General features: G+C 39.3%; 1 protein-coding gene across 1 annotated transcript in view; it reads left to right on the plus strand.

The window, feature by feature from the left end:
- The window catches only part of PRDM6 (PR domain containing 6), a 74,457-nt gene that overhangs the window by 6,423 nt on the left and 47,862 nt on the right, over positions 1-20,172 (plus strand). Inside the window, exon 3 of the mRNA XM_009893824.1 lies at positions 4,740-5,047. Coding sequence (XP_009892126.1) covers positions 4,740-5,047 — 308 coding nt within the window. The remainder of the gene's footprint in view (positions 1-4,739; positions 5,048-20,172) is intronic.

Genomic DNA, 20,172 nt, shown 5'->3' on the forward strand with positions numbered 1-20,172 from the left:
AAAAAAAGGACATTGATGCCGGCTCGTCGATGAGGAAACTGAGGCACGAGGAACCCGCGACCCCTAGGAAAGCGCCGGCCCTCAGGGAAGGAAAGGAACGGGTACTGTCTCACCCAGCCCACCCTCCCTCTTAGCTGGGTACCCGGGCCCAGCCAGGGACGCGGGGCCAGCCGCAGTGATTTATACTCGCAAGTGAGTAATACTGTGTGAAATGATGGCCACTTACATCGGATACCTGCATGCTTGCGGTGAATTATGAAGCCAAGGGTCAGAGGCCACCCTTCTTTAATACCAGCAAACTGCAGGTATCCAGTGTAACTGCACCTTTGAAGCATATTATTGCTGAGACAAAACGTGTATTTCTTTCATTTATTGTTACAGCTGCTTTGCTGGTTAAAATGCTATGTTGGACTCTACCTTTCACTGACTAAAGATTTCTCTCAGATTTCCTTTAAAATATGCAGTAGTAGTGTTACTTAGGTTGCACAGTGTTTAGAATTGTATTTTGGGAGCAATGATGTATCCTTTCCCTTTTGCTTAGGTTTAGTACTTTTAAGTGTACTCACATGGAATTATAGTGCTGGCATAACACTGTGTCCATTTTTATGGAGGCAAATAAATGATAACAAATTACTCTCCTCCCAAAAGAGCCATACCAAACAGCTCCACTAGGAAATAGTTATTGTTTTTTTTTTTTTTCTTGCTTCTTCCTTGCCTTAATCCTCCCATCTATAGAGTGAGAAGCTACAAAGTGAGGAACTGATCTCCTTCCAAAAAGTCTGGCTGCCTCTGGGCCTGCAATGGAGCATTCCTGATGACCTTACCTTCTACATTTCCTGATTTTATCAGGAGACACTCTGCTCTGGCTGCAGTCCTCCTTCCTTTTTCCATTTTCAGCAGCTCCCTCAATTTTCTCACATTTCTTGCTTCTCCTTGTCTTGATTTGGGGCTTGACTGATGCTGTTACAGCCAGTGGAAGTATTCATTTCAGCAGTCCTTGGAGGAGGCCTGTACTTGCACAGTACTCACAGGAGGAGTCCTGTGCTTTCTGAGCCCAAAACAGGAGGAAGGGCACAGCACGTCTCTCCTTGTCGCCCTGTGTGGCAGTCCTCTGGAAAGCTCACACTTGTCCTGCCACATCCCTTTTACATGAACTTCCCACACCTGTGGGATTCTTAACGGTTGTCATCCAGTTTGGAGACCCTAGTGATGTCAGTGGACCACAACACTCTCCCTCTCAAAAACCCCCTTTCTTTTCCATGTATTATTAAGTAAGTTGGTGCACTGTATCACATTCTACTTTGCAGAATCTATGAAGATAGTGCTGTTGATCCTTTCTGTGAGGCAGGATAGTGTGCAAGTCTTGAAGTTCCTTCCCTTGTCCTCTGAGGCAGAGGAATCCACTGCTTAGAGTGACTGTCTGTAAACGGGTGGTATAACATTATTGATAGTGTGCTTGGGTAAAAGCCTTCCAAGTATCATTGCACAAAAATTAGTCACAGAAGAGGAAAAATGCACATCAACTTTTTACTCAGGGCATGGTAAAATACGTCTAGTAGGGCTTCCACTCCTTATAACATTTATGACATTTTTTTTTTTAATTTTGTTTGTATTATTGCATAAAAACTAAAGAGAGATGTATAAAGCATGCAACTAAGAAAAATTTCAGTACTGCTTAGTATTAAAGACAGACTCTTCCCTCTCATGAACAAGCCGTAAGCCAAAACAGTTTCAGAAGATGTCCCGCTTTCCAAATTTTCAGCTTTGGCAGGACAAAGGGAAAAGAACACAGCAGGAGACCAGATACTGCCGCTGCCAAGCATTAAGACATTACCAGTGGTTTTGGATAGTGGAAAATAAATATCACTATGTGTGACTTTCTATAAGGGTAAATTACAGCGACATAGGTTTGGTTTATACTCCCAGTTAATTTCTTAATTTCTTTTCCTTGAAAAGGTGGAAATAAAATGTTTTATACACACTCATGCACACATATTGTCAGGAGGTATCGAAGAAATGCTTGTTCTAGGCAGGTACGGAAAGTTGTGTGCATGAAAAATTATACAGATCTGGTGGCAGGGTGCAGGAAATTGACTCTGGAATTGCCTGAGTGGAGTCATGAAGATGCCTTAGCATGTTTAATGTAAGTTGCTACAGAGACATGGTGTCTCCAATAAAGCCATTAATAATCAGGTGGTTGGGAGGAGAGTTATGCATCTACAAAACAGTGAAACAGTGCAAACAGGTCGGATTCAAGGGCCTGCCCTGGGTGCTAATTGACATCATGGTTAGAAATCCTCTCCTAATCCCCTCAGTTCTTCTGTCAGATGTTTTCTTTCTAACTTTCATGGTAAGATGCTGGATTTGTTTAAAGTGTACTCACATGCCAACCTGTTTGAGGTTGTGGGTTTTTTTTATTATTTTTTCCTATTTGAGATCCTTTCCTGTATGATCTCCAATGACAAACTCCAGTGAAGCCCCTGAGATCTTTGGATATGCCGAAAACACAGGCTTTCTTGATGACTGGTTTCGAAGAGGAAAGAAAAGATGTTGTGGTGATACCTCACTTTCCAAACTAGCTGTGGAAACAACAACAACAAAAAAACCCACAGCATGTACTTGCTGCCTTTTATTCATCATGCCTGGGAAGGGCTGTAGGAATATTTGCTGCATAATAATCTTCTCTCAGCACTAGCCAGAAACCTTTTCCCTGGGGTCCTGCAAATCTCATCCTCCAGCCACCTCTAACTGACGTGACTGAGCAAGCAAAACCCCTCTGCAGTTACGGCTTAACCCAACAAAAGAGTCGTTTTGCGACAGGGATTATATTGTTAAGGAAAGGCTTTAACCCTCCAGCCAAAAGGCATTTTTTGTTTGCCAGTCTAAGCATGGTCCCCACCAGGGGGCTGTGTCCTGTAGCTGCTCGGGTGTGCTGCAGTGCCGGCAAGGGCTCTTCTGCCCTCCTGCCTTCCTGCCCTTACCCTGCGTGACATGTTAGGGGTGGCATGGGGCGAGTTTCATACGCCGTCCACCTTCTGCAGGGGCACCCATCAGAGTACTGCACAACTCGGGGTTTGCTTGCTTGCTGCTAAGATCTCTGATCGATGTTACTGGTAGAGAACTTGAAGACACCAGCACCGAGGACACATGCATTACCTGCAAGACTCAAAGGTGTAATGATTTTGAGGGAAATTAGCTTCCACATGTAACTTTCAAATATTTTCATATTGCTGAATGCGTCATTTTTGTATGGTACAATTTAAAAGAGGATTACAGGAAAGTAAAGTGCTTGGAAAGCGTGTCTGAAGTTGGAGAATGCAAATAGAGGCGATATTTTAAAAATGCAGCCTTTATTATCCTTTAGCAGCTTTTACAGAATAAAGAGGGAGATTTTTCTTTGAAGGCTCTGTAGTAAAGAGGCCTACATAATACATAGTACGTCCACCTCGGAAAGAAGAACAGCTGAGTCAGTGCCCCTGAGAATTGAAACTGTGGTTACAGGCAATCTAGCAAGTCTAAATCTGTGGCTTAGACCAAGAAGCTACAGCTTCTATAGTGAATACTGTACTTTATTTTTGTAAGAATGGGTGTAGGTTGTATAAAATTATTAGGGGAAAGATCTAGGGTTTGCTACATGAGTACTACGGCATAGTTATTGTTTTTCCTTTGTCCTTCTGGAATAAATTTATATGAAAACTGAGCTACAAAAATGAAATGTGCAGAAGACGGTAACCTATTTCAGTAGATTTATTGATATGTTAACTCAGCATACCTCCAGAGAAATGGATTTCCTGATCATGAAACATTTTCGAAACATTTTCGAAACATTTTCCTGGAAGTTGTACATTCATGGCATGTGCAATAGTGTGCAGTGGAAATATTTAACCAAAATTTTCTTCGCTCAAAATAGACAAATCACAGTAGGATCTTCCAAAAATAGAGAAACATCATCCCTTATTAAAAGCCATTAGGGAAAACAACATTTTTACAAACCGGTCTTTTTCGTGGGAGCTGTTCACAAAACCAGGCATGTTGGTTTTGTTCTTAGCCTCAGCTACATGTAACAGGCAAGAAACATGCATTCCTATTCAATAAAAATTTTCAAACGTGTGCTAGGATTCAGTAGTATTTGCTACATAATTTCTACTTAAAGATTAGATTCGGCTATAAGAAAGTAAATGTCCATGCATGCTCTGATTTGTCATTCATGAGGTTCTGTTTAATTTATTTTATTTTCTAAACAGACAGGCTTGCACACACATGTTCATGTAAAAAGTAGAGTGAATGTTCATTTAAAATAAGGATGAAATTAAACCCTGTGCTGATTAAACTCTTGAGCTGAGCTGTGGTAAGGCAAATGAGGGGGACTTGTGAGGTGTTATGACTGTGTTTTAAAATGTCTCACCGAAACACACGGGGATGGTTTAAATGGGCTATTTATATTAGTCAAAAAAATGAATCTTAAAAAACTGTGTTAAAATAAATGAGTCTTGGCAGGTCTGTGAACACACCAGGCTTGCAAAATGTCTGCAGGGTTTTGGGATTCCGTATTAAGGGCTTTGGCGAGATTAGGAAAACCGTCCTCAGCAACGTGCAAAAGGGCACAGTGTGTGTGAGTCCTGAGCTGCCACAAAATGGTAGGAAAAGCAGAGGGATCTGCACCATCTTGCCTGTGGCAGTGACCATGGTGGTGGCCAGCAGCACCATATTGATGGTGTTTTCCCCTCTTTGCCCCACAGGATGTGACATGTGTGCCGATAACCGCAACAGCGAGTGCCCCACGCACGGCCCCCTCCACCCCCTCCGCCGTCTGGTGGGCACCAGCAGTGCTGCCGCAGCAGCCCCTCCGCCCGAGATCCCAGAGTGGTTGCGGGACCTGCCCCGGGAAGTGTGTCTGTGCACCAGCACGGTGCCCGGCCTGGCATACGGCATTTGTGCGGCGCAGCGGATCCAGCAGGGCACCTGGATCGGGCCCTTCCAGGGCGTCTTGCTCTTGCCAGAGAAGGTTCAAGCGGGAGCCATCAGGAACACTCAGCATCTCTGGGAAGTAAGTCGTCATCTTTCCTTCCTCGTCAAATTTGATTGGTTTGAATTAGATGTTGAGTGCAATTGTACATAGTACTAGCACCGTTCACTAGCCATGAAAATAAATCAACACAGTTTAAAGAAGCTGACCCATCAGATTTGAAAACGTAGCCAGAGGAAGCAAAAGCCTTGCGGCACTGGGGGCAGCCAGAAAACCAGTGGACGCCTCAGGCCTCCAACTGGTTTGCATAGGAAGAGCAGATGTGTTGCAGGTGCTGTAACGCGGAATAGAGAGACGTGGCCAGAGAAGGCTGAAGGTTACAACACACGGTGCTCTTTACATTTTGTCCCGAGCAACAAGAGCTGATGGAGCTCTCTGGTCACAGTACTAGCCGTATCGTCTCAGTCTGAGTAGCACGTGTGGGTTGAGACGGCGTATTGTACCATGGCTGTGGCCTACAGACAGCCCGAGAAAGCTGCTGAAACAAGTGCAGGAGCCCATTCTACAGCCCTGCTATCCACGCAGTGAAGGCGTTAGTGCTTGTTCACAGTTTAGTTTAGCTCTGGTGTCCTGCACCGGCTGTGCACTCCCCTAATGATGCGTCCGGTGCTTTTATGTGAAAGCCACTTTCGGCTCTCTGAAGATGTCCTTTTTTTTTTTGTGTTTGTCACCATCTTAGAGAGGGTAACAGTGATAATTGATATGAAAACATTCAGGGTGTGATAGTTTGGTTTATTTTGTGGTGAAGACTGACTGTGGTTTGGCAGAACAGATCGTAAACCCGCTATTGTATTCCTTGTACGGGGACATCCACGGCTGTTACTGTTTGTGACCGTGTATGTTTTCTCCAGTGAAGCACTGGAGTTTTGTGCCTAGGTATAGTTTGTACGCAGATGCTAAAAACAGCATCATGTGGTAAGTTAATTTAGAAAGCAAAGGCAGTGTATGCTCATTTAACATACAGATCTAATAATTAATAGGGAACACGTATAATCCCTGTCTGTGTCAGTACTTCTTATTTACAGAAACAACCTACTGTCTGCCTAGTCTTTTGCCATTCATGTCATCTTTGCTTTGTGCTGAAAGGTGTCATTTCTCAGTTCTGCTTAGTTCTCTGTAGCTGCAGCTTCAGGTCACCTCAAGTCAAATTGCTACGGAGACTCAGCAGAAATGTGGTCGTAGTTCTGCAGGTGATATTTACTCATCTAGGCCAAATCTGCATCTTCATAATATAAGGGGCTGTGCTTGCTAGTTAGAAACCGACAAGGAGTCCATGAAGATGCAAAGAGTTTTTTTTGCTGTCTTCAGTGGCTATACAGTAAAAGTGAATGGATTTTTGAAAGAGATTTGGTATTGTGGAGCCTACATGTTGTGTATAGCACTTGTTCACACGGAAAACCATGAACCTGCGGTTGTCAGCTCTTTGGGACTGATGATTACCTGTTTTAATCATTATGTTCTATTTTTACATGCTGTCTAATACGTGTGACTTCTTTCTATGAGTAGGAGCTCCTATGCATTTCCTAAATGCAAACAAATAGTGAATAACACATCAGGGTCTTTGTCTCAAAGTATTTACCCAAAAGAGTCGAAGTGGCAAGAGGGAGATTTTCACATTAAAGAGTAAAAGTTTAGTCTCAGAACACACCAAAATGCGCTCGGTAAAACTGGATGATTTGCAGTCATTGAGAGTTTTGTTGCTGCCTTGCGTGGGGATGCAATTTCTCTTGTGTAGCAGCTATTAATAAATCGGACTTAAATCTGTTCCTACCAAAGCCCAGTGATTATAATGAGAGCATTTTGGGATATGTTATTAATCAAATATTTTTTTATGAGACACTCTATAGTGATGTTGGAGGCTTTATTTTCATTGTTAAGAGGGGTTTTGTGGTCTAAGCTATGCTAATTAACAGAATATAAAATAATAAAATAAGCTTGCCAGATCATCAAGTTACATAAAACATTGAAATTTAGCTAAAATAAATGGAGCTAGAGAATTTTACATTGTCCTTAAATATTTACATTTTCAATTTAAATTATTTTTATTATGAATCAGTTTTATGCAAGCTAAGTTGCAAATATTGATAATATCATTTTTAGATAGGAAGGATTTTTTTAGTCTAATTTCAGATGAACTTAAAAATAGTTTTAAAGCAATTAAAGAGACAAGGTTGTTGGGGGGAAAGCCACAACCAAAGAAGAAAAAGATGCAAAGTAAAAAAAAGAAATAGTACTGATGTATGTGCCAGATTCAGGCCATTGATGGGTGTAAGCTGAGTTTTTGTGTGGGTTTTCTCCTCTGTTTCTAACACACAACACAGATTTCCTGTTGGTTAGCAAAATAAGCATGTGTATTTTAAGCGAATTATCTCAAAAATAATAATTATATTTAGTTTTTTGGGTGGAGGTATTGTGGGCAGCTCACGGACTCAGATTATTTCTGCTAATGGCAAAAATTGTTAGCAGAGAACCACATACTCTAAGCTCCAGGGACAAGTTTTGGCCGTTTCTCATTTGTTTTGACTTTCAGTTCGGTATATTTTATCTATCAGAGAATTAATGTTTAATAAAGAGAAAGTATATCAAAAGAAAGTAATCAGAAAGCGTGTGTGATTTTACAAAGCTGATCTGTGAAAATAAATAAAAGCAATTGAAAGCACGTATCTGAATAATTTGTATTCTTTTAGTCTATACGGTATAGAAGTGTGGATTAAATCACTGTAAACGTTAAATGAATGTCTCATCATTTTCTCTTTATAAAGTTGTGGCTTTAGTCAATTGTCCTCCACCAGTCTTTTCAAGACAGCTGCAAATACAAGTATGTCCACAGATCAGTTATTCAGCATTAGGTCTTGATGGACCTTACAGAGAGAACTTCTCTTTCTTAGTACCGTAAATCGCATTCTAATATTTTTTCTTTCAGCACTGTAAAGTAAAGTTGATAGATACTTGCTTTTGTTTGCAGTTCTTTGTTTTCAGTGTACACCAGATAAACAGAAGGGCTATTGCAAAGGCTTTTAAGCATAGTTACTGATTTGGCATTTTTTTTTTTTTTTTTATTCTCTTTGTTGTGGGAAACATCAGAAGCACTGCATTTGATGTATAGTTCAACGCTATGGAAATATGCTTCAGTCTGTCTGCACAAGTGTTCCCACCGTGCGCTCAATGTTTGCTTTGTATGTAATCCATACAGCATAATGTACAGCGATTCAGAGTAAATTACATACCATTCCATTACCTCACAACAGGCCTTGACACCTATGGGTGTTCATGGGAAATTATGGAGTTCTTTCACAATCAGCCAAGATAATTTTTTATAACTTTCAGAAAGATCAGGCCTTCAGAAAGCCAAAAATATTAGTCATTTTTAGTTGTAGTTCTTTTTTTTCCCCTTTGGCCCACTTCTATCCAATCCAAAGTTTGCTTGTATTTTATAAAAATACAATAAACTCTGATTTGTTTAAAACAAAAACAGGACTGGGTGTACTAAGTAAACACTCTCTTTGGTAATACAGGCATTTATTCCAGCACTGCTTGATAATATTTCTGATCTTTTTTTTTCTTTTTTTCTTTTTTTTTTTTTTCCATTTTGAAGTAATGAGAACAATCCTTTTGTTATTGCAAAGAAAACAGAGACTTTCTCAGCAATTAGGTCTTACTGATGAGAAGGAGATAATTTTCCCCTAATGTGTTTTCTAATAAAGAATTGAAAAGGCGCACTTGATTCCAACATATATGAAAACATTATCTCAATTATTAATGTGTCCTTACTCCCTGGAGATAAATTAATCTAGTTGCACATGGTTTCCCCTTTCTGTTTAACATCAAAATTTAATAAGAGTAGACTTAAGGAATGTATACGATATACACTTAAATTCTATTAGATTAAAATACAGAAGTTTAAAAGGCTTATACATTTTAGTAGTCAAAGTTTTTCAGGCTCCAAACTTTAAACTGTGAATTCTGGAAACAGCTAAATCATAAGTGTTTCCCCCCCCAACCCCGCAAATGCAGTTTAAATGAAAAAACTTTTACTGACAGACGTTTCAAAGGATAGAATCTTACCGTTTCCTTTTCTTCATTCACCTGATAAAGAGTTTGCTGTCTATCTTGATTTTTTTTTTTTTTTGTCAGAGGTTAAATAGTTTTTTTTTCTTTGGAACAGCCCAAGATCGTCCAATGTCTTACTTCACTGTATTTAACTTGACTTAATTTAAGTTTTGCTTTTCTGGAAGAAATACTTTTTTCATGTTAGGTTTCTTTAGGGGAAGAGCTAAGTATACAAATCGCAGGGTGTTCATTAGTAATTACAAAATGCTAAACCTGTGTTACTGGTTTTCCCCTTAAATGGACAGGAATAACTGGCACTACTAGAAAGCGTGTATGTCATTTTAATAAAGTACCATTTGGGTACTCATGGGCCTTTTGGTGCAGCAACTGAAGTCAAAGAAAACATTGCCTTTGACTTCATCTGGACCAAGAACAGGCGTTTTGCTGGGGCGCATGCTGGCCAGTGTCCATGCAACGGTACTGTACATTTCTGCACAAATTAATATTCAGAGAGAATCCTTACCTTCCAGATGAAGCGCTCATTCCAGTTATGGTGATAGATTTGTATTCAGATTCTCAAGGCTGTATTTTGGACTAAATTCGCTGTAACAGCAAAGCACTGGGGGATAGAATTATGTGCATGCCGTAGTTCTATTAAAGTGAAAATTATGTTTCTCAGCAATCCATCATCTAGTATTCTAGACTGCTTGTCAGCCCTGTTTCAAATATGTCATGTTCATGAAATTCAAATAATTTTGTCTTGAAAAAAACCGCTAGTTATATTACTATTATATCTTAAATTATGCGGAGTAACAGCTGGTGCCATTCTGTTCTTGGTTTGTTTTGCCTTTTCTGAGAATTTGGTGTGGTGTACCACACTTGTGTTTTATTTTCTATTAAAAAAGCACAATAGTTTTTACTTTTACGTAGATTTTAAGTTCACATACTGCCTACTGGAAGTATCCCTAACGATGTGTTCAGTAGCTTGCTAAGCTGAAAATTTAGTAACAGTGCATTGAGCGCCACAGCTTTTTTAATTTATGTACCTTTGAAGAAAATTGCATTAAGCCGCTGCAAAGCAGCTTGCTAACATTAGTATTTCTGGACTACTTAGTATCACATTTTTCCAGATAACTTTTGTAAGTTATAGGTTCCTTAGGTAGGGTCGATACAACGTTAATTCCATCCCAAATATAAAAGCTACTTTGTGTTTGATAATCCTTATTCTTAGAAAAGCTGAACTAAACCTAGATGTTTCTTTTAGAAACACTGTGATTTTTATAAGACTTTTTCATGCCGTATCTTCATGTACCTCCGTGTCCTCGGTATGTTTGTTCCATGTACACTAAGTATCTATTGTATGCCTGAGCAGATAAATAAACCTAAGCACATGTGCAACAAAAGAAATCTAATTTGGCACAGGGACTGATTCTCTTCCTATTTAATGAAGTGAAGTTTGGAATAAACTTTGGTGGGGAGTTGGATAAAGCCCCAGAATCTCAACAATGTTACTGAAAAAAATAATTCTGTGGACTCCATGGAATATGCACGGGTCTGGACACATACTATTCTCTGAAAAAAAAATATTTTCTAAATTGCCAGATCATGCAGGGACTGTCTGTTTTTCCATGGCACATAATCTCACCTTGGAGATTTTATTATGTAATATGCAAAAATACTGAAACGGAACACAAATAACTATGAAAGCTCATTTCTGTCCTTATTTGACCACTACGTTTCCGTACTGCTCAAAAGTGATCCAATCAGCAATATTACGCAAACACTTCACTTTTTTTTTATTATTTTTATTAGTTAGTAAAAGCAATTTCCATTGTTGGATGAAACCTAGTTTGTAAAGCTTGAAATTACTCTTAATTTATGATACCATTAACAGTGAATTATTTCTATTGACTTATGATTCAAAGTGGTTGCATAAAAGCAGTATTTTAATGAGATATATGGCTATCCAAAATGTGTTGCGTACCTGGTGCCAATAATATATTGGTTATAGATTTGATAAGCCGAAACTGCAGCGCACACTTTTCCGGGTGGCAGTGGTGTCCAGTATTTTGCAGAACTGTCTCAATCACTACTTTCTATGTTCTGGTCCCCCAGGTTTCATGGCATCAAACATGTGTGGACTTTAAAATGCAAGACTTTTAAGTGACCGCTTAACATAAAAGCTGGAAAATTCATCCCAGGGTATACTTTCCTTCCATGCATTTGGCACCTTTTTCAGATAAGTTACAGAATTCCATTATCCAAATTGTTACACATGTGTGACAGAGGTTGACCTTTAGTCATGTCAATCCTTTTTGTGTAGGCCTCGGGCTCCAGCCTAATGGCTCAAAGCCTGATTTACTCACTGTAATAAGGGCAGGAGGTCGAGCAATTGTCAGCTTGCCTGCTCGTACTCGTCTCAGAACCTGGTTGAAGGCTGTTAACACAAAGCTTTTCAAAGTGAATTTACAGCCACCACCACTGACAGAGGCCAATCAGTACACCATAAATGTCAGGTTAGTGAGATTGAGCAGTAAGTAAAGTACTGGCAGCCCACTATTGGCCGAAATCAATTGCTTAAGGTTTAACTGAGAATCTACGTCTGCAGAACTGGATTAAGTGTGGAGAGCAAGTTGGAGAGTAGAATTACTCACCAGCCACAGCCGTGGCACCAAGCCCTGCATTTCTTTTCCTTCCATACGAATGGTGCCTGCACCGATGTGATTCACGGTCAAAAAATTGTTGGACCTGCCTCTTAGCTCTAGAAACAAGATTATTCCTTTTTATGTATGGGGAAAAAAAAAAAAAAAAAAAAAAAAAGAGGAAAGGTAAAACAGCATGCTATCTTACCGGACAAAGAAGGCTAGGAAATTTTTTGATGTATCGGTTTGGTAATACTTGTCTATTTTTAGCCCTTGGTTCCAGAGAAGGCATTTTCATAAGGAAACTGTGGCTTTTGCTGTTGGCTTGTAACTGGAAACTATCACAGAATTCACTAATGAGTGATTGTGTACCTGATGGTCTGAATATCCATGAGATGTAGTTACCCACAAGACTGGATGTTTTTATCATTTTGTGTAGTGACAGCTTGGACAACAATTCATTTGGCTTTGAAAGCATCAGCATTAAAATGTAGGAATCCATTAAAATGCTGTATGCCAGGATTTATAAATTAGGCAATTTCCTTGATTATTGCAATCATTTACAAAATTGATTGTCCCAGTGTGGTATAGGCAGATTTCAGCAATGATCATTGACAACAGGCACATCCTCTAATATCTATACTCATTGTTCCCTAAAAGAAAAGCCACTCTGCTGCGAGGTTATTCTCCATCTCAAGGTCAATTATGCATTGAAAAAGTCTAGTAATGTAGAAGATCGCACATCTTTAAAGGAGAACCACATCAGCTATTTATAGACTGTAATGATAGCTGGAACACTTATTTTTTCTTCTGTTTGTAATTTGTTTGCTGATGGCCAAGGCATTCACTTGAGTCTGCAGTGCATATTCTCTTTCTGATCCGTTATTGAAAGGTAAATAATTTTGGCAAATTGCAGCTGTAAATATTTATTTGATTGAAGACTTAAAAGTCAATAATGTGTTTTATTTGTCACATCTTAAAGTTCTAATTAACTTATAGATATAGTGTATAGTAACTTGACTTGGGTCAATTGTTTCCGCAAGACATAATAAAGACATTATGTCACAAAGCAAATATGCTCTAGAAGTTTTCCTATATTAAAACAAATACAATAAAGCCACAAAATCCTAGCCACCAACCGCAAAACCACAGTGCTTTCTACTTGCGTGAAAAAAAGCAATACGCATGGTTAAAGCCTATAAATGCTTAACCTTAAAATTCAGGTGATTACAGGAGATTCTTTTTGCAAACTGTAGATGAGGTCCAGTTATAGCTGGCAAAAGCTAATTTGTGTCAGGCCTCATGCAGATCATGATCTTCCAGGACTTATATCCTGCAGTTGTTAATCAGTCCTTGCTCAGACAAGATAGCCATTGATGTCACTAGGAACTTTGATTTAATGAGGTCTTCAGGCATGACTGAATAACACAGTATCACTTTAATCACAATTCTTAAATCATTTTTTTCCAAGGTAGGCCAACTGTTCTTTCCGAACCATAGGGCCACCTGCATATTTTCTGCCACTGTCTATACAACAACAGTAACACATAGTTAACCTAAAGGTACTCTTGTATAAATGTATTCATTTGACCTCAGGTTAATATTTTACTGTGAAGAACGGGAGGGTTGCGTTGCCAGTGACTGCGTAGTAGTGCATTGTATTTAGTTAGATAAATATTACCATCAAAGAAAAACATTTTTCTTGGTATCTTGTAAAAAATCTGTAACTCGTAAGTTTATTGTTTGTACTACATTGCGTATTTGTTGCATGGATTTAGCAAGATGTACATAAACAATTCCATATTTTAACAGTAATTCAACCTGGTACTTTCTGTGTAGAGACCTACTGGTGTATAAGCAAGCAAATTTAGTGACCCCAGGGCATTTCTAAAGATGTTTTGATTTCATCTGTGGAATTACAAAGTAGAGAAAAGTGGTTTTATCATGAGTACAAGAAACTCCTACTGAAATAGAGGCCATATGAAGGCTCTGTTCTTTGTGTTTTTCACCTGTAACAGAGCCCTCAATTTGGAAATAGAGTAATGGTCAGTATTTGTTACACTCCTAAAGTGGAAAAAAAATAATCCTAGATTAAGTGAAGTGTCATGTATAAAGCAAATAAAGTAGGCAAATCTAGGGTTTACAATTTTTACCTTGGCTAATCTTCCAGTTGTCATAAGGTCAGTATTTTTTAAAAAATGTTTCATATGTACTTTTTGCCTGATGCCATGTCAGCATTCACTGTGGAAAGCAGGGAATTAGTTTTTATCAATCTGTCAAAAGAACTTTTATAGCAGTACAGGTTGATGACTCTTACTATTTTTAGACCACCATTTTACAAAAAGAGCTTATAATTGAAGTAAAAATACTAGAAGTGTTCTATTTTCTATATTCTATTCTATTTCTATTTTAAGTTGGCTTGAATTCTGTCCCCATTTCTATTGCTCCAGTAAAAGAAGATGAAAGAGATGTACAATTACTTAGAGAAAAATAAGAAGTACTCAAATATATTTTCTTTTCATTTGTAAGATAATAAAGCACATCTTCATTGCCAATTGGTGATGTTAAGTTTTGCTAAGCTACAGATATTTCCCTGTGTTTGTTTTAATTAATTTTATTGTGACCAGCAAGATTTCACTGACAGCTGTGGTAGCAAAGTGACATTTGTCCACCTCTGAAAAAATGAACTGTCTTTCAGAGCTAATATTCCAAGCAGGATTTGACATTTGATGAAAAAATTCCTAACTTCAAAAAAACCGCCTTGATTCTCATCCATGACATAGGGCCACTCACTACTTCAGAGTAGGAAAACTGGTGTACAGGTTGGTTAGGTGCCTCTAGATGGCGTGCATTGGGAATGTTCAGGAATAAACACTAATGTTTCATCAAAATAAATATGTTTCTTTTTAACTAGTTCAAAAATATCATCAGAACACTTAAGCAAAACTGATACCTTCCTGAAAAAATGGTTGTTTTTTAACAGGATGTTTTTTTTTAATGCAGAAAAGTGGAGGTTACAGATTCATTTTTGACCAGCTCTAACAGAAATGCACAAAAAGTTACACAGACTTACAAATTTCAGCTAAAACTGCTGTAATCCTTTATGGCAGTTGGCGAAGTGTACCAAGCTAAGACCTCAGCTGTGTTTTCAGCAGTGTGCTCTTTTCCACAGCCCCAAACTTTCATATTGCAAAGTACGGTACTCTGGCTCTGGCATTTTCATGGTGAGAGGCGCTTCCTCAGAAATTTGAGGTCTCGTTTCTGTGTTGAGACCAAAACTTTTCACACAACTGAACCTCCTCTGTTGTTCATGGAGCAATACAGTAGAGTTTTATTTGCTGTAAATCTTTCAGCCCGTTTAAAAGTTAGGTAAGGAGTTTGGGAAGATCAATTGCTGATGCAGTTTTATCACAAAGATAACCGAAGTGAAGATGAATGTTGTCATTTCCTTAGACCACACACTAATCTGAAGATGTTTGGGGAAAAAATAGATACCATATTGATGTTCAGATCTTTGCATCAATGTTGTCTCACCTGAATTTCATTCTATTTTCTTTCCTTATCAAACCAGGATCACATTCAAGTTACTTGGAAAAAGGGGCAATTTTTTTAGGAATATTATTGTGCTTGCTTGTTTGTCCGGAGTGGAAGCTATCGTATCCCCAGTCTAGGGACTTGGTGAATTTCCAGCAGCGAGAGCTCTCCAGCAGAAATTGTGTGGCCTGGGCTCAGGGGTGTCTCTAGCCCACCATATGGTGGAACATACGTTAGGGTAGGCTATATATCTGAGCCTGGGTGGGCTCAGACAGTAAGCCTGGCTGAGTAGCTATTTGACCTTGGGGTCTGCCATTCCCAACAAGAGATGGCTGAGGGTCAGCCTGAGGTCTGCAGCCTCCCTTTCCTCCAAAGACTACATTTGTCTGTCTCTTTTCTTAACCTTTGTGAGTTTTTGTTTATTTAATAAAATGTTAATTTTTATGCCCTAATTACCCAAAAGTGACATGTTGCCAGAGGCAATAGTGTTGCAGAAGTTTTACTTCACTGTCTGAAATAGATTTTTCCTTCACTTTTGAAAGACTAATTTGTGTACAATTTCATTGTTTGCTGCCAAGCCAAATCAGATGGCTTCTTTTTTTAAAGATATAGCAACGTTCATGTTGGATCGCTGTAAGGACTTTGTTTAATCCTTCATTCTGAGTATATGTTTCTTCCACATTATTACTTATCTCTTCTGAAATCTCACAGGTCCACATACTATACTTTATGCCATTCATCCCTGCTCTATGCCCTACATGTCATAGCAGCTGTATTTATGATCAGAAATAGCTGGCAATGCCTCTCAGGGCACTATCAATCAAAATTTGAAATAACAACGACAGCCGCTGAAGAAGTTTGCACAAGGCCTTCTCCCCTCTCTGAAGCTGAGCAGCACACCGCTCCCGTACTGCACCCAGCCACTGCTTGGTGGGTAGTTCGGGAAAAACGCCCCTTTCTCTGTCACATATGACTCTCAGATCATCTGTTTTAAGGGATGAAAGAACATCAAGAATTTAAACTTGCTGCTGCATCCATGGAGAAAAGAGCTGGCTACAGTGGTAGTTAAGCCAAGGCAATTCCATGTCCTGGCAATAATTTACCTAGCACAATACAATAATTTACCTGGTGCAATCCAACCTAGAGAAGGTATGCACCACCATGGTGTTTGTTTTAGTATTTGTTTTTTACCTTTTCTTATTTTTGTTTTATTGTTTTTAAATTTTTATTATTTTCATTTTTTATTACATTCTTACTTATTTTATTACTGTAAAAATCTTACATTTAAAATGCTTTTTGTGATTTCTGAAATGATGTGCATTTGTCTCAGTGCTTTCAACAAAGAGGGCAAACATTCTCACATTTCCTTTCTGTATGGAAGGTGACTTCATTTATTTGGAGAATTAGCAGTAAGTTTGTTGTTGAGAGCATTCATTTCTAGTTCTGGCTGTCTTCCTGCATGAACTATGGAAAAAAAGTTTTTTCTTTCACAGGCAAAACTGAACTGGATGTATGTTAATATTTTGAGACTTAATTCCATCACTTTATTTAAATAATACTACAATCAGTCATTACAACTTGATATTAACTTATCTGGTAAATCTCTAAAAGAAGTAATGTTGATAAATTTCTATGTAAGGAAGATTTTGTAGTGCAGCATCCAAGGATCAGATTGCCACAGACTGAAAGTCTGACTGAATTTCTCCCTCCTTCATACCCTTTGAAGGTCTCACCATAAAAATCAGAGAGCCAGATATCTTATCTTCCACTTTTCCTCAGCAAATTCATATATCTATGGAGGCTGAAAAAGTGGACCTTCAGATCATAGGGAAAATTGAGGCAACAGACAGATGCAGGCTGCTAAAACAGTGTGTTTGAAGAAGAAGATGGAGAATAGGACAGCAAAGCAATGTAGTGCCGGTGAGTTTGGAGAAAGAGCCAGGGTGCTCTCAGACTATGACTCTTGTAGAAGATTACTGCCATTCTTTCTCTTTGTTCTCAAAGATTGCAGGTAATTTTACTGCTCTCTCATGAAGCAGGCTAGACTTGTGTCATGAGCAATCCATCTATTATTCAGTTTTTGAGCTGGTACCGTCTGATGATGTGTTGTGGATATCCCACAGAAAGTCACAGGCAAAATGTTAAGAAATGACAGTGTTCAGAATTAGTTATTTTCTCCCTCATGTTCTCATGGTTTTCTGCCCTGGAATTTTCCCGCCCTCTTGTGGATGAATTTAAAAATTTTATGTAGTTTAAGGTTTCAAAAACTTGCATATACAACAAAAGGTAGCTTTGTGAATATTCTTGAGCATGCAAAGCTTTTCTTAGAAGTCTTTTTGTGTGTCCTTAGCATTGCACTAGGAAATATGGTATCACACCAAGGGTGGACCATGGGCATGCACAACTGGGCACGAGCTTGCTATGACTGTCATCTAAGCTGACCAGACAGCTGTGGACTGGAAGACGTGGGAGTGTGTCTGCTATAACAGTGCCATGCCCAAGGGAACAAATCCTAGCAAGGTTAATTGTCTTACAGGCTGAAAGTGGATTGTGCCCAGGCAGTGTTTATTATGGTTAGAGTGAGCCGGATCTCTGTGCCTTCTGAAATGGGTTTGTCCTGTCCCTGCTGGGGGAAATTTTTGTGACTATTTGACCAACACCTTACTAGATTTTCTGAAAACTGAAAGATGAGATGGGCTTCCACTTTAGCTGCGGGTGATTTATCCTAGCAGTAATACTGACAGGACTTCCTGGTGGCTCCAGGTCAATCATGAGCAAATGGTGCAATTGCAAATACCAGCGAAGGTCTTATATTGTGTGCATTATAATAGGGCAGTTTTGCACATACACACAAGCCGAGTCAGTACGAACATTTCCCCAAACTGCTCACAAATTATATGGTTGGAAGTTGAATGGTTTCATATTAATGGCTTGAAAACGCCCAATAAACTTCACTATTTAAACAAACAAAAATCAGTTGCTGCACGTAGCTACAATCAATTGGGTAATAATATTCATCTTCTCTTGTGTGCATGACAGATGGAAGTAGTACAAATGGAGGCTACAAACAGAGGCCTGGGTGCTGTAAGCTCATAGCACAATGTCACTGAATGATTTTGAGCTTTCAACCTTGTTGGGAGCTGGTGGTGTTGAGGAGCTTACAGAAAGCATGGAGTGGCTTCCAAGATGAGAACTCCTGAGCTTTGTCCCAGATTGCAGGCTTTTTTTAGGTCTTTTCAGTCTACATTTCATGGTGATTGTACTTGCTAGTGAATAAAAAGACTCCAATGTTACTTCCCATTCCAGCAAAACAAAAATGGCAGGAGTTTCAAAGAGGGCAAATATTTTAAATTCAGGCATCAGACTCTTAAACTTTCAGTCGTGAAGGACTCTGTTGGAAACGCACGAGAGGAGAAGGAGAGAGACTTTGGCTTTTTGCATGAGTATAGGCATTTGTGTTTGGGTTGCCCATAAGCATTATGGCATTTAACTCTCCAGCAGAGGGTTTATGGTAGCTATACGTTGTATAAAATGAATCGTATCATGTGACTGAAATGTCTTTGAAGGCTTACCTGTGTCTAGACACCACAACTAGAGAACTGTGGGAAAAAGGAAGACAGTACAGGGTGTCTGTGGAGGTGACAAGCTTCTGGAAAAAAAGCCTTTGAATGGGTTCTTAATGGAGCTTAATATGTTGTCTTCATTACAGAAAAGGTTAGAGTTTGACTTCTTTGTATGGACACTTTCATACGGAAAAAAAAAAAAACCCAAAACTGGCAGATGGCTTTTCTATTCAATGGGCAAGATGGGATAGACAAAATACCACAGCTAGAAGTGAAGTCAAACAAAATGCATCTCAAAAGAAGAAGGTAATTATGTTTTGCAGTAATTAAACATAAGAATATCTTACCAAAAGAGGCAGGTACCTTACTTTGACTTTTTAAAGGGTCATTAGATGTGTCAAGTTCTGGGGTTGGATCTTTGGGTTGGATGATCTGAGCCTCTGCCTTCACAGTCTGTGAACCCCCAAACCCTTTGCTTTACCTCCCAGGCCATACATGAGGAAAACAAGAATGCCTGCATCTGCCTTGTAGCACTTTGCATAAGGGTGTCATCTTCAGTGGGGCACTTACTGGGAATTTTTTGTCTCAGCTGTCCAGGTAGATTCTGCTTTCTTTTTGCTTTTTTGTGTTGGGCCAGAGAGTTTCCCCAGAAATTGGGCCAGGGACAGTGGTTTGAGGTGTTAGCCTTTCATTTCACAACTAGCGTAGTTGTGCCCTGGGCACAAACTAACCTTGCAGGTTTGTCATGATCTCCGCAGCTTCAGATGCAGCCATCCTGGCTTGCTGGTTCATCTGGGCATTTCTTGCCTTTGCAATTCCTTGCCATTATGGGGGCATCAGGTACTCACGGCACACTGGTCCTCTCCCTTTTTTCTGTGCCTTTTCCTGGATAGAAGTTGATGGTCTGTGAAGTATTGTCTGGAGCAGACGATCGAAGTCCCTTCTGGCTTTAAAATCCAAGAAGCTATGAAGCCAACCAAGAAAAGTTACTGCGTCTGTGTAAACCTTATCGAAACTGAGCTCTGCTCATTCTCCCAAGTAAGAGTTTCTGTGCTTATAAATTCCTCTCAGCCTCCTTTTCTGACAGAGTGCAGCACATCAGAGGAATTGCCTGATAAAGACGGGGAGAGGGGAGAGGGATTATTATAAAAGCCAGCCATGTGGCTTCTGCCCGGAAGTCTGCATATTTCCGTTATACATGAAGTGGCATATACAGGCTGCAGCTTAACCCAGAGCTCCAGAGAAATAATAGTGTGGAAGAAAGAGCAACAGTAGCTCTGAATTTTCCTGCAATGATCCTATTGCAACAACACTGAATGGACACGCACCCATACACCACAACCCCCACAGCTGTCAC

Source organism: Charadrius vociferus, unplaced genomic scaffold (genome assembly GCF_000708025.1).
Source record: "Charadrius vociferus isolate BGI_N301 unplaced genomic scaffold, ASM70802v2 scaffold158, whole genome shotgun sequence".
Classification (NCBI taxonomy): Eukaryota; Metazoa; Chordata; class Aves; order Charadriiformes; family Charadriidae; genus Charadrius; species Charadrius vociferus.